General features: G+C 34.8%; 1 protein-coding gene across 1 annotated transcript in view; it reads left to right on the top strand.

Annotated features, from left to right (window-relative positions):
• The first annotated feature begins 9688 nt into the window (after positions 1 to 9688).
• Positions 9689 to 13209, top strand: part of LOC136024815 (cytoplasmic polyadenylation element-binding protein 3-like) — a 108414-nt gene continuing 104893 nt past the window's right edge. Inside the window, exon 1 of the mRNA XM_065700295.1 lies at positions 9689 to 10596. Coding sequence (XP_065556367.1) covers positions 9862 to 10596 — 735 coding nt within the window. The 5' untranslated portion in view covers positions 9689 to 9861. The remainder of the gene's footprint in view (positions 10597 to 13209) is intronic.

The following is a 13209-nucleotide window of genomic DNA, read 5'->3' as shown; positions in this document are numbered from 1 at the left end:
CATTCTCGTATGATTCAGGAACCATGAATCGTAAAAAAGTGTGTTCGAAAATCAAAGCATCGATAGTTTCAGCGCTTTTATAATGAGAGTAATTCCCAGGCAAGTTAAGTCCCCAAAAGGGGCTCGTGGAGAGTCTATACCCTAATGAATAATTATATAAAAGTACCAATCTTTACAGGTTTTATTAATTTTTCTAATTTTAAGAGAATTATATTACCCGTTTTAGTGTATTTATTTTAGATTTTTTTTAGTTTTTGTTGTATGTTTACTTGTTATATGTGATTCCCGTGCTACTGCGCCTCTTCTGGGTTCAATCCCATTCAATTCAATTTTTGTTTAACTCTGAACCAATTCATCTGACCCCCCATTCCCTTGGACCCACATTCAGCCCAACCCCCATACTTTTAACACAACCCTTACTTAATACAACCCCTGTTTAACCCAGCCCCTTTCAACTTTATTCCCATTCAATTCAATGTCTATTCAAATCAACATTATCCGTCTTATCCCTCCCTAGAAACACATTAAAGCTAGAAAATGTAGCTCCGGCGGTTTTGTATCTATTGTATCTGTAAGTCCTCGCCATGGTCTATGGCTGTCGCTATTATCACCACTACTTGTACGGAAGGAAATCACAGGTCATCGCAAATAATCAACCACCCAAATCCATAACAAATAAGCCCCTTCATATTGCATTATAAAGGATTCAGTGCGTGACGGTGCATATCCAGCTGTATGACTAGGCTTTCAAAACCATGCGGGTGTGTAAATCCCTGTCACAGATATACTTTAAGACTACATCTTTCAGACAAACATCGAATTAAATGACGAGATAAGAAAAGCTTCATTCACTCGTTCGTGAAATATATGTTTCCCATAAGTGAAAAAATTTTGGGGTTGCTGTTTAGCTTCAGAAAGAAAAAAGGTTAAAAAACAATGAATAAACATGTTTTTTTTATATATTACAAAACCCTTTCTTCATTACTCTAAAATTAGGCATTTTGGCAATTTTGATTAAAAGTACCCCGTCTCATCAAATCCTGGAAGTCACACAACATTGAGTACGGTCAGTGCTTGGATGGGTGAAAAGGGTTACCACCCCTAGTGATTTATCACTTTTTCTCGTGATTTCTTATACTGCCAAAAAAATCAGCAAATGAGTCAATAGGTTATTGAAGAAGATCACTAAATCAACCAAAAAATAATTTAAATCTAGTTATTTTTTCCATCTTGTGGCAACCCTTTGGGTGACCACTTAGGAACCGAGACATGATTTAGGCAGTTTTTTATGATTGTCATTTTTCTATTAAAGAATATATTCAAAAAAAAACCTGGCCCCCTGAAAAGGGCTATTGAATACTTTAAAATAAGAACAAATATAGGCAAAAAAGAACAATTTAATTACCAAATTTTGAAATATGACTTAGTACCAAAAACCGTAAAAACCTTAACAGAATTTTAACAACAAATAATTTTCCAATAAAAAGAATCCCAAAATTTTAATCTTTCCTCAGCCAAAAAGGAATTGCTAAAGATATTAGTTTTTCTCTTTGGGTCAAAACTTTAACTGATTTCTGTAAGTCTAGCGACTTCGTTTTTCAGCAGTTGATTGTCTAGAGATAACGCTTCTATTGCTGAGCTCATCAATTAATTTTCCCGCAAATGGTCTTTTAATTGATTCTACAAAATCATCTTTTCTTCCTTTTTCATTTCTCTTAATTTTTTGGCTGCTTGTGATTTTGAATTTTGCGATTTCCATTCTCATTGTGTGTCCTTGTTTTTTTCCGTTTCGTACAATGTACCGAAATTTCTCGTTTAGTGTTACGGCTAACTTCAGAAAAGCCATTCAGCGCCACATCTATATCTCCGGCTCAGGAGTAATTTGCAGATTTCTTGGGAGCGTTTTTTTGTCTTCATCTTCATTACCCTTTGCTCTGTAATTTACGTCCTGGTCAACTTTTATGGGAAAGCTGATGTCGAACAACAGTACTGAGACCACACACACTTTGTCTGTGGTATTTTGACCTGGATGAGTTTTCAAATCGTCAGTACCAACCATGTTTGAATGTTGGCAAGCTTTCCAAGAGTCCATGCTCAACGATTCCTCATCCAGTTCTAAAATATCATATAGCATGTCTTCTGTGCTTGTACTTACTGCTCTTCCACTCAACAGCTGCCAATCTGTTGGAAGCTGAAGCTTTCACAATTTGCATCAGCAGAACTGAAAGCAAAATACATTTTAAATATTTTCACTATCTTGACTTTATAAAACAAAAAATATTATAACTTAAGGAATAATTAAATTCACGGCCATTTTTTTTTTAGTAAAGTGGAAAATATGTTTTGGTCTTGAGAAGGCATGGGATTTTTCAGCCGCCAATCATGTTAATTTTTGCTCAGTTGGAGTATGAATCAGTTATTTATTGTAATTTCTGTTCGTTTGGGGTTTCATTTATTCATTGTTGGTGATTTGCGGTAGTTTTATGCATAGAAAATTATTTGACTTTATTTTTGCTCATTTTTGGTGTAATGGAGCTCTTTATTTTTCTTGGAAAACTTGTTTTGGGGAAGAAAATTTAAATTAATTTTTGTTTGTTTTTTATTGACATAGTCTCTTTCTTAGAAAAAATGATATTTTATATCTTTTTGTTTTTTTTTATATAAAAACCCATAGTTTGGCTTGTTGGTTGTATGTTGGAGAAACTTTTTCAACAATTTTTAATCTTGAAACAACTGATATTTTTTAATTTAATTTAATACTGCCTCAAGATGACCAGAAAAATAAAAATAAACCTCATTTACAAGATATTCTATCTATGGTCTTTGACAACATGGATACACTTATGATTTTTTGATCTATTTATATCGTAAGAGCAGAAGTGATAATAGTAGCAGCCCCAAAAGTCAACTTAATACCCCCCATCCTTCTAGATATATTGCTGGGTGTCTTATTGGCAACCATGAACACAGTACCTCTTGATTTAGTTTTAAAGTAACCTTTTTAAAGCATAATGATGTTAAAAGCATAAGTTTTAAAGCAAAATGGGACAATTGCATATTTTTTGGGGGGGGAGGGGGGGGGGGGGTCGGCATACCCAACATCCCTAGAAACATAGTTACTGGACCGTTCTGCTATGCTCGACAAAATGTTGATTAGATGTGTTTGGAAAATGAATGGGCATCGGAAGAGGGCTGGTTGGCCTCTAATCTCCTTTGACTCTCGAACAGTACTGGAAAAGCACTAGAAATTTTAATTTCCAGTCGAATTATCTACTTGAAAACTTTCAATGATATTGCTAGCTATTTTTTCATTTAACTGAACCCCCCCCCCCTAAATGTTCCCTGAAAGTTTCACCTTAATTAGAACACTTAGCATCATTAGTTACAGTACCTATACTGGTAGTATTAATAGTACACACAAAGTGCCTTTTGGCTAGCTTTAAAACCGTCGAAACTTACCCTTAAAGGTCTAACTATAGTGTAATACGATATTGAGATATTGATTCTCCCCTTTTTGAAAATCGACATGCTCACAGTTTGTTTTGATTTAGTTCAATATCCATCTACATATTCCTTGAAAGCTACATTTTAAAACTCTTAAATTGCATAGAAGTAATAGTTGTAGTAACATTAGAAGCAGTATGCGCATAGCACCTTTGGTTTCTTCAACATCACCTTCAACACACGATTAAGATTTCAACTTAATACCATCAACCGTTCCTGAAATATTTCTGATATGTTCTCATGCCATTCTGCTTGGGGATAGTGTGTTTCGATTTACTCCATATAGTTTAAGTATTTCCTGAAGCATTTGCCCTTATACCCTTAGTTTTAGTAACAGTAGAATTAATTGTTGTAGCCTTAGCTTTAGTGGCAGCAGTAGAAATATTAGTAGCATGAGTAGAAGCAGTAGCATTAGGATGCAAATATTTTCTATTGGTTAGTTCAACATTCCCCACAACAAATGCTGTCAGTTTCAATTTCACACACAAAATGTTCCTAAATATAGATGTTACGCTCTTTCGAGAACTATTATGCAGACGGTGTGTTATGATTCAGTTTACCTCCCCCCCCTAAAAAAAACCTGAAAATTTCACCTCCATATCCTTAGGCATAGTTTTAATAGCAGTCACAGTAGTATTGGTGTTACTAGTAGCATTATTAACAGTAGTAGCGGTAGAACTAATTGCAGCAGTAGCTGGATTTTGGTCACTTGAACATTCCTATCATTAAATCCCAAAAATTTCAACTTAATACAATTAGCCAGCGCTACGAAATTTCTGATATATCATTTTGATAACCTATATATTCATATACTTCCTGAAATTTTCATTTCAATACTCTTAGCCTTACAAGTAGTTGAAAAATATGTAATAGAAGTAATAGTATCAAAAATTGCAGAGATGGTAACATTAGCACTAGCGTGCACATACTGCCTTTTGGTCATTTGATCATCCCGTTTAAGCATCCTCTGAAAGTTGTATCTTAATATCCACATCGATTCTTGAGATATGCTCTTTTGACAATGTGCATGCACATAGTATATTTTGATTCAGTTCAATTTTCCCCCTCAATATTATAAATGAAGTAGTGTGGCAGTAGTAGCTAGGGAGGAAGCTAAAATAATCTAGGGGGCACATATCGTCTCCCTAAACCCTTTCATTGCCCTCTATTGTTCTAACCTACTGCTCAATGTCAAAATATCTAATCTGCAGCTCCATTTGAATCAAAAGGATCCAAATCACCTCCATAAATAACCTCTATTTGGAATGCCTTTTTCCAGACTAGTTTACCATCTTGCATATTAATAAGGCAAATAGCACTGGGTTGTTACATCACAAGCAAGTAGTGACAATCGTTAGTATGATCAAATATCCAGTTCAATCCTGAAAAAAGGGCAAATTGCTTATTCCAATCACCTTTTTTAGTATTTATTTTATTATATTTTCTTGATGTTTTGTTCTTTAATGAGGAAAGTAAAATAAAAATTTGTATAGAATGGGTTACATTTTTCCAGACTTGTTTACTATATAAGAGATTCAAAATACAGATAACACTGGGTTGTTAAACCACAAGTAAGTAGTGACAATCGTTAGTATGGTCATACATCCATATCAAATATCCAAAAATAATACGTAAAGTATGTAAGTAACTTTTAATTAACATCAATCTTATTTTTATTCCCTCTCAATATCGGAAGAAATCTGGATAATCTTAATGAAGCTGCTGCTTATAAACTCACAGCAATAGGCGAAACACGGCTCACTAGTGGGAAGTGCATTTCTGTCGGTCAATGAAATAACACTACCAAACTGAAAAAAGCTAGGCTGTTATTACGGTAAATAAGCAATAATTATGGCTAATATGCGATTATGGCTAAAAATAAATTGAGAAAAATTTCAACCACCAGTGAACATATGGAAAATATGGTTAATAAATAGAAATATGGTTAAGCGCCCATTATATTTGAAGGGAAGGTTCTCAGTAAGTGATCAAAAGCTGAAAGATACAAATATTTATATGAGAAAACTGGAAATTGGAATATATGGGCTAGCAAGTTATGAGACTGTTAAGACCAAACATGCGATAATTAAGGCTAGAAAGCCAGAGTGACAAACTGATTTGATAGAAAATTTACAAGCCAGCACAGAAATGCTGAATGATATAAATATTGATAGAAGGAAATCTTAAATCACCAAATTAGGGCTAATAAGCCATACTATCTTTTTAGCTAACAAAACAGAAATTATGGCTGAAAGACCATAATGATGTACAAATCTATTGTAACTGAATAAATTTGAAGGGTTAAAAATTCGTAATGACAAAGCTAACCTGAGGGAAAAGCCTAAGTAAACAAAGCTGAAAACTTCAGCCAGTAAACAAAGCCCAAAGATGTAAGCACATTAATGCAAGGAAAAAGTAAATGGCACATACGAGTAAGCAAATTGTAAGGTTCTTGTGGCTAAGAAATACTGTTTATGGCTAGAAAGCCATAATGACAAAACAAATTTAAGGGAAAATTTTGTAGCCAGTGAACAAAAGCTGAAAGATGTAAACAATATACAAGGAAATCTTAAATTGAAACATAAGAGCAAATAAGTTACAAGGTTCTTTTGTTTAAAAATATTGATTGGTTAACAAGCCATAATAGCAAAAAGGAAATTGGGAGAAAATTTCTCAGCCAGTGAACAAAACAAATGAAAATATTCACACAATAAAATTGCGAACTGGTAGATTAAAACAAAAAAGCTTTACAGTCGTTTTGTCTGGCAAAACGGCGATTGTGGCCACCAAGAATTTATGATAAAACTAAGCTAAGCAAAAGAAAATTTCTCGCCAGTGAAGACAAGCAAAATATTCTATTCTGTTTTAATGAGCTAAACTTCCCTTAATACTACTAAAACTAACAACTCACTGCAGCACCAAGCCGACTGGAGACCAACACAGCTACGCACGCTTCTCTCCTTCCCAACCTATTCAAAACCTCCCTCTTTACACCCTCCTAGGAAGTTCCCGTTTCCTTTCCTACTCCCACCCCAACCATAGACGACCTGCTTTCTGCTTAACCCTAGATGGGTGAACGAAAAGGACAATCTTCGGCAATCTGTCATTCTTCATCCGCAGAACGTGGCCAACCCATTTCAACTTTTCTCTTATTATGGTCCTAGAAAGCAGGTTTGAACCACACTTTCTGTACAGCCTACTCTGTGAAATACGTTTAGTCAGCCTGGTACCCAAAACAATCCATAGGCAATTTCTCTGGAATACATCTAGCAAACCCTCATCTGCTTTTTGGAGTGCCCGTATTTCAGAGCCATATTTGACCGCTGTCATTACTTGAACTTCCAATATTCTAGTCTTTGTTTAAAGACTTATCATCCTATTCTTCCCATTTTTTTTACTATGAAGATCTGGGAAAAGAGACGTCGGGATACTCTAGAAAAGAAGTCGAGAGCTATTGGTTGAAGATGAAAGAGGTATACTAGTGCTTCTTATGCCAGTGCCGGTTTCCATCGCGATTTCATTTTTGGTACATTCAGTAAAAAAAAACGATCGCCAGAGTTGTGTTGATTACTAGGCTGAAAAGAAGCCACCGAAATAGGCCGAGGGAAGTTTGTGTACCAGGAATGACCAAGGAAACAACTCAGGGATCGACATGGAAAGCTCAGGCCCAAGGGCACTTGACGGTGGCATAAGACTAAGGGGGAAGTAGCCTGGCCCACGGCCAGGGTAGCATTTCTGTTTTTGGTCAATTTAAATTCTTAATTGGGATCGAGGACCTAGAAGCATGGGCCGAATTACAAGCACTATTGAAACATGATAAATCTGCACGTAAATTAAGATGATAAAACAGGTACTGTTTTTGCAGCATCCTGAGATAAAATGCCTACAAACATGTAAATACTGACAACAATTTTTTTTCCCTACAAAAACCACTCTCGAAAAACCTGCATGTAACATTAGGTCCTTTATTGGTTAAGAACTCGCACATAACTTTTTGTAGAATTATTTTCTCGAAAACAATTAGCAGTTTATCTTCAGTCGGTTGAATGTCACGAAACTTATTCTCGTCAATTACACTAATGTCATCGAGGAGCATTTTCACACTGCATGCACTTCTTATGTCACTTAATGAGTTACAATTCTGATTACTTGGGGCTTGTACAGAATTATTCATTTCAGAGCTAAAGGGAGACAAGCGTAATTCCACGGGTAGCACGGGAGAAAGGATTCGTACCTGATTTAACTGCATCATTAGGGTGTCAATAGTTGTTGTTTTTTCGTCTGTTAGGTGTATATTAGATTTGAGTAATTCGTGGGCATTTCGTAGTGGTAATAGTTCAGTTTGAATAGCTGAGAGTTGATTCTCAAGAACGAGCATCTGTTAGTTAAAGCTGAGATTTCACGAACGAGCTCAGAACGATTCCTGCATGGATTTTATCCTTACTGCTGGGCCTAGTTACTGTCTTAGTTTTGGGATCAGGAGTCCTTGGTGTGACTATGGGTGTGTTTTGACAAAAGATCTAGGTCTAGGGCTCGTTCATTTCGTAACTTTGTACGGAATTTTCTTACCGCTAGTAATTGAAGGTGAAGTGGGGAAGTCACAACTTAATCACAACCGTACTTGCAGTTATTCTCTTGCTCCAAGCGTGATTTGCACATTTAAGAAGCCACCATTGCCTGCATTTGGTGCATTGAACCGTGTCAATAGTTGCTGGGTTTCTACACTCAGGACGGTAATATTTAGGCATAATTAACTTGGAAAGACTTTATGCTGTGCACTAGGCTAATAGGGGGAGGGCTACCTTGAACCCGTGTTCACCCGGGATAAAAGCCACGGGAATTTTCTACCTGCTGTGTGGAGGTTTAATATCCAAAATATTCATCCTGTTCGTATTTTTAAACGAAAATTAGACGTACAAATTTAGACGTACAAATTTAGACGTTTAGACGATTAGACGTAGAAATATCAAATGACACCACTGTGCACAAATAAAATAGAATTTCAACAGTACCTCTCTGCACACAAGTCAGATGGAAACTGATGAAGGCTCCGGCCATAAGGCCCCATTGTCTCATGGACAAAATCAGATCAAGCGGGAAAAACGTCCTCTGTTCTACACCATATTATGCCTTTGATTCACATTGGTCCTTGATTGTAATAACTGGATTATGGTAAACAGACTGTTTCGTAAATTCTGATTTGGCTATTGTTTTCAATAAGAATCATATGTTAAAATGAAACTGAGCTAGGAAATAATTTTAAAAGATTCAACTGATGCTGCATTTTAATTAAGTTGAATGTTATCGAAGGATGTTTTTATCATTAGTAGAGAATTGATAAAAGATAACGTTAATGGCGTAAATGGCACAGGTGCTGCTCTGAGTGTATTCTAAAAGTGACACCTAAAAGTCTAATAAATAACCACTCTGCTTTTATACCTTATAGAAGACAATTTTAGAAAATGATGGAGTAATATTAACAATATTCAACTATATTGATTTTTCTTGTTTGAAAATAAAGTGGAACAACTATGAATTACGTCCGTAATGCACTAAGATGAAAAAAAAAAAAATTGTGAACTCCAGGTTTGAGGCTCACTCTGTGTGGGACCGTGGTTTTGGAGGCGCATTCTCCGTCTTCAGCTTCGGCTGGTATTGGTGCCTTTTTCTTTTTTAAAAGTTAAGATATCAGTAGACTTTTTTTGTAACAAATCCTGGTCAGGAGCGCTTAAGGATTTCAAAGCAGCACATTCAATTTCGGTACCGACAATTTCAAATTCTGAATCCTGTCCGTGCTTTATTATAACGTTTCTAACGATTGTTTGGGTGTCTTCAAAAATCAGAGCTTGATTTTAAACGGTCTTAAGATACTTTAGAAGTAAGTATTCACTTTTTTTCTCTTCGCAGCACAACCTGGAGACTGCCTCCAGGCACGGTCCGCACCCACTTTGTTACCCCATTGTAGAACAGTCATACTGTTGATTACAGATAACCTATATTATTTTCATTGTTTGGAGCAAAAAATTTGTGACTGTTTTTAAAGATGAACAGAAAGTTCAAGGGATATTCAATAATTTGTGGAAAGAGCTCTAGTCTTAAGCCCTCGTTTCTCAAGTCCGAAGTAAAAATAGCGCATCCTTGACTTTTGAACAGCCAATGAAGTTATTTTATAGATGGCATTTCCAGTTGGTAGCTGCATTGTGAAATTTGAGGCGTGTCATCAGTGCCAAAAAGTTCAGTTCGTTTCCTTTACTTTTAGAACGACATTTAGGAAGTGAGATAGTTTGCTTAAGGTTTTCTTAAAACTCTTTTTTATTTTAATATTATTGCTAATCTACTAGCCTATTGTAGAACGGCATGCCAACTCTAGTAACTTTGCAACAGGAGGAATTGTTACCTAGTGATAACACAAAAATGTCAGAAAGTGAAAATCAAGTGTCAGTGTCATCAGCTAATGGCCAAAGCAAAGAAGAATCTCCTAGACTTATTGATTCTTCAAGTAATTTACAACAGCAAAGTCAAATTTTAGAGCCTGCTGACTCAGTACGCCTAGTCACATCTGCTGCAAATCAGTGGAATCCAGAAGACCCATCTTACCAAAGTGCTATTTCTGGAAGCCTAAATGCCAATGCTGCTGCTTTTATGGGCAGGAGGCCTATAACTGCCTCCCATAATTCTGGTTTCCGACCTGGAAATCCATATTTAAAGCATGGTTATGTTAGTTGGTCAAATGGGCAACAAAGCCCAGTTCCTCAGAGTGTAAATCCATCTTCATGGTCTAGTTCCCAGTTATCAGGTGTAAATGCTTGGGCTCGTGGAAGATCTGTGTCTAGTCCTACTAGTTTACAGCCATTCCAGAATGGAGGAAATGTTCATCTTAATAGAAGAACAAGCCCCACACTTTCAATTCAGCAACAGCTTGGAGCAGGAGCAATGCATAATTCTGCAGTGCAACAAGTGATATCACCTAATAAATACAGGAAAAATTACAATTTTCCACCTAAAGGCCCATTTGGAAATATTCAACAGCATGCTCCTCATGTGGAAGTTACTGGAGGTGAACAAGAACAACTTCAGCTGATGTACCAGCAGGTGAGTGTAAGCTGAGTTTTGAAAGGGTAATTTGTAGTGGTTGACCACACCTAAAGAGAACATGCTAATAAATAAAATCAGTGTCAATTTATAGCCTACTAGATTCCATGATTAACATTGGCCATGAAATAACAAACAGCATAGGCTATGCTCATATTAACCAAAAGTTTAAAAATACATTTAAAAGAAAACTGCCTAGTGAGAAAAATTGCAATTTGTAGCTGATTCAAGAATGGTGTTTATTATTTTCATTATTGTTGATAGCAGGCTAAAATGTTATCTTCGAAGCAAATCCATAGATAATTTTAAAAAGAGCTTGAAACCCCTTGAAGAAGGTGTCATTGCAAAAAAAATACACTGATTGGAATCATTATTGTTGAAAACCCTGAATAGTAAACTTATAGCTATACCCTTGAATGACAAGAAAAATCACAATGATTTAAGTTTGCATTTAAAAGCTAACTTTTATATATATACTTTATTTTTTTTTAACTTTCAATATAGTGTTAATATTATAGACAAGGAGAGAAGTTAGCTTGTGGGACCCCATTAAGGACTCAAAATGGAATTTTCCCCTGAAATGATTATTAAATTTTGAAAGCATAAAAAAAGCATCATATGGTGTTGGCTAAATTGCTTTCTTAGCAATATATATATATATATATATATATATATATATATATATATATATATATATATATATATATATATATATATATATGTCCTTATGCCTGAGGAAAAGGTGGACACACTAGTTGATTCCTCTTTTTATGCTTTTCTCATATATAGCCTACTGATCAATTCTGTTGACCATAAATTCACTCCCAAATGTACCCCTTCCTGACAATCCCATTTATGGCCCCAATAATTTATTTCTCCATGACATCAGTTCAATCATGCATTACAGCTCTTATATTCTAAACTAGTTTTCTTCTCAGTCTAAAATTTATATCTCTTGAGTAACTGAGTTCATAATTTCTCCATTTATTAGACTATTATTTTTTCTATTATTTTTATGTTTTTATTATTTATAATTTTATCGTTATTATGGTTTATTTATTTATAATTTATTATTATTATTTATGATTTATTATTAAACACTATAATAAAATCAGTAAAAGATCTTACATATTATAAAGTAAGTTGTACTGAATATTAGTTATTTATATGTTCTATGGCTATATCTAGGACCAGAAGAGGGGGTGCATTGATTGAAAAGCAACCATGGTATTTGGAACACATATGAAATAAGAAATCTAATTTTATTTGTTCAACATGTTTAATTTAGAAGCAGTCAATTACTAAAAGTTTGCATTGTATTTGAATAGGTTAGGGTGTAAATGTAATCTTTGTCTAAGTTTAAATGTTAACAAAAATAGTTTTTCTAGATTGTAGGCTACTCAGGCATAAATAGCCCATCCATCAGCCAATTCTAACTCTCTAGATCATACCTAAGATTAGGAATCTAATCTCCATGATCTTGAAAGACATTTATTCAAGATATTTGTCCAAGCCTAGGCACTTTTTAGGGATATTTCCTTAGCAAAGAGCTATGATTTCATTTATTGCTTAATCAAAGTGCTACAACCTTGAGCTCACTAGTCTTAGCATAAGTGCATGAATTCAATTTGGTCTTCCAATATGGGTGCTACCAGAGACAGGAAGCCCCCCTCTCTCTGAAAAATAAGAAGCAGTAGAGGAAAATGAAACCCCCTCCCTAAACAAAATTCCTAGCAGCACTCATGCTGCTCAATGCAAATTAAAATTTCAGATCAAAGTGAATATACCCCTGATCTTTTCAGAATGAACTTCAGTATTTATAAACACAGCCTGAGAAGTAAGATTATCAGGCCTATACCTATGTTTTCTCCAACACAATTATTTTCTAATAAAATGTGTAAAGGCATCAAATGCCTATTATTTCTTAGACACAAGCAGGAAAGCTGTTTTTTTCAGAAAGAAACTCCCATTTGATTTACATCATTCTGCTCAGTTTTTTGGTTTTGACCTATCAAATGCCAAGCTCTCAGAGCTAATTGGTCCGTGGTGCAAAGGTGCAAAATAGAAAATATTTTAACACTACTGAATCAGCAAGATTCCAAATTACATTTTCTTTTTTTCTCAAAATACAATATCTTAGCAGATTGGATAGTAACAAAATGGGGCTTATGTTTTGGATGCATGCTATAAATAGTAAAAATTTCAAATGATTGTATTTTTCCAAGTGCATCTTGGCTGGAAGTTTTGAATTATGCACGGAAATATATGAAAAAGCAGTTTTGCTGGCAGGGTTAAGAACTTTGCCCCTAGAGAGATCAAAACTATATACCTATGCCTTGTATGTTCTCCTTGAAGCCCTCCCATTGTTGATGGCCTTCATGTTTTTAAAGTTTAACAAAGGTTTGTACAGACTTTGAAAAGATTTTCTTATAAATGTTCAAATTTATGTTATAATTTTAATATTTTTTAAAATGAATGATTTAATATTTTAAAAATAATTTTAATGAATGTTATACAATGTTAGTATAATAGGATGTTTAATAATTTAAAGCCAAACTGTTCAATTATGACAAACAAGGCAAAAAACATTGATAAAATAAAGGATCAATGGTC

This window comes from Artemia franciscana, chromosome 3 (assembly GCF_032884065.1).
Source record: "Artemia franciscana chromosome 3, ASM3288406v1, whole genome shotgun sequence".
Lineage (NCBI taxonomy): Eukaryota > Metazoa > Arthropoda > Branchiopoda > Anostraca > Artemiidae > Artemia > Artemia franciscana.
Note: the sequence above shows the minus strand (reverse complement) of the source record. Positions and strands in the feature narration are given on the sequence as shown.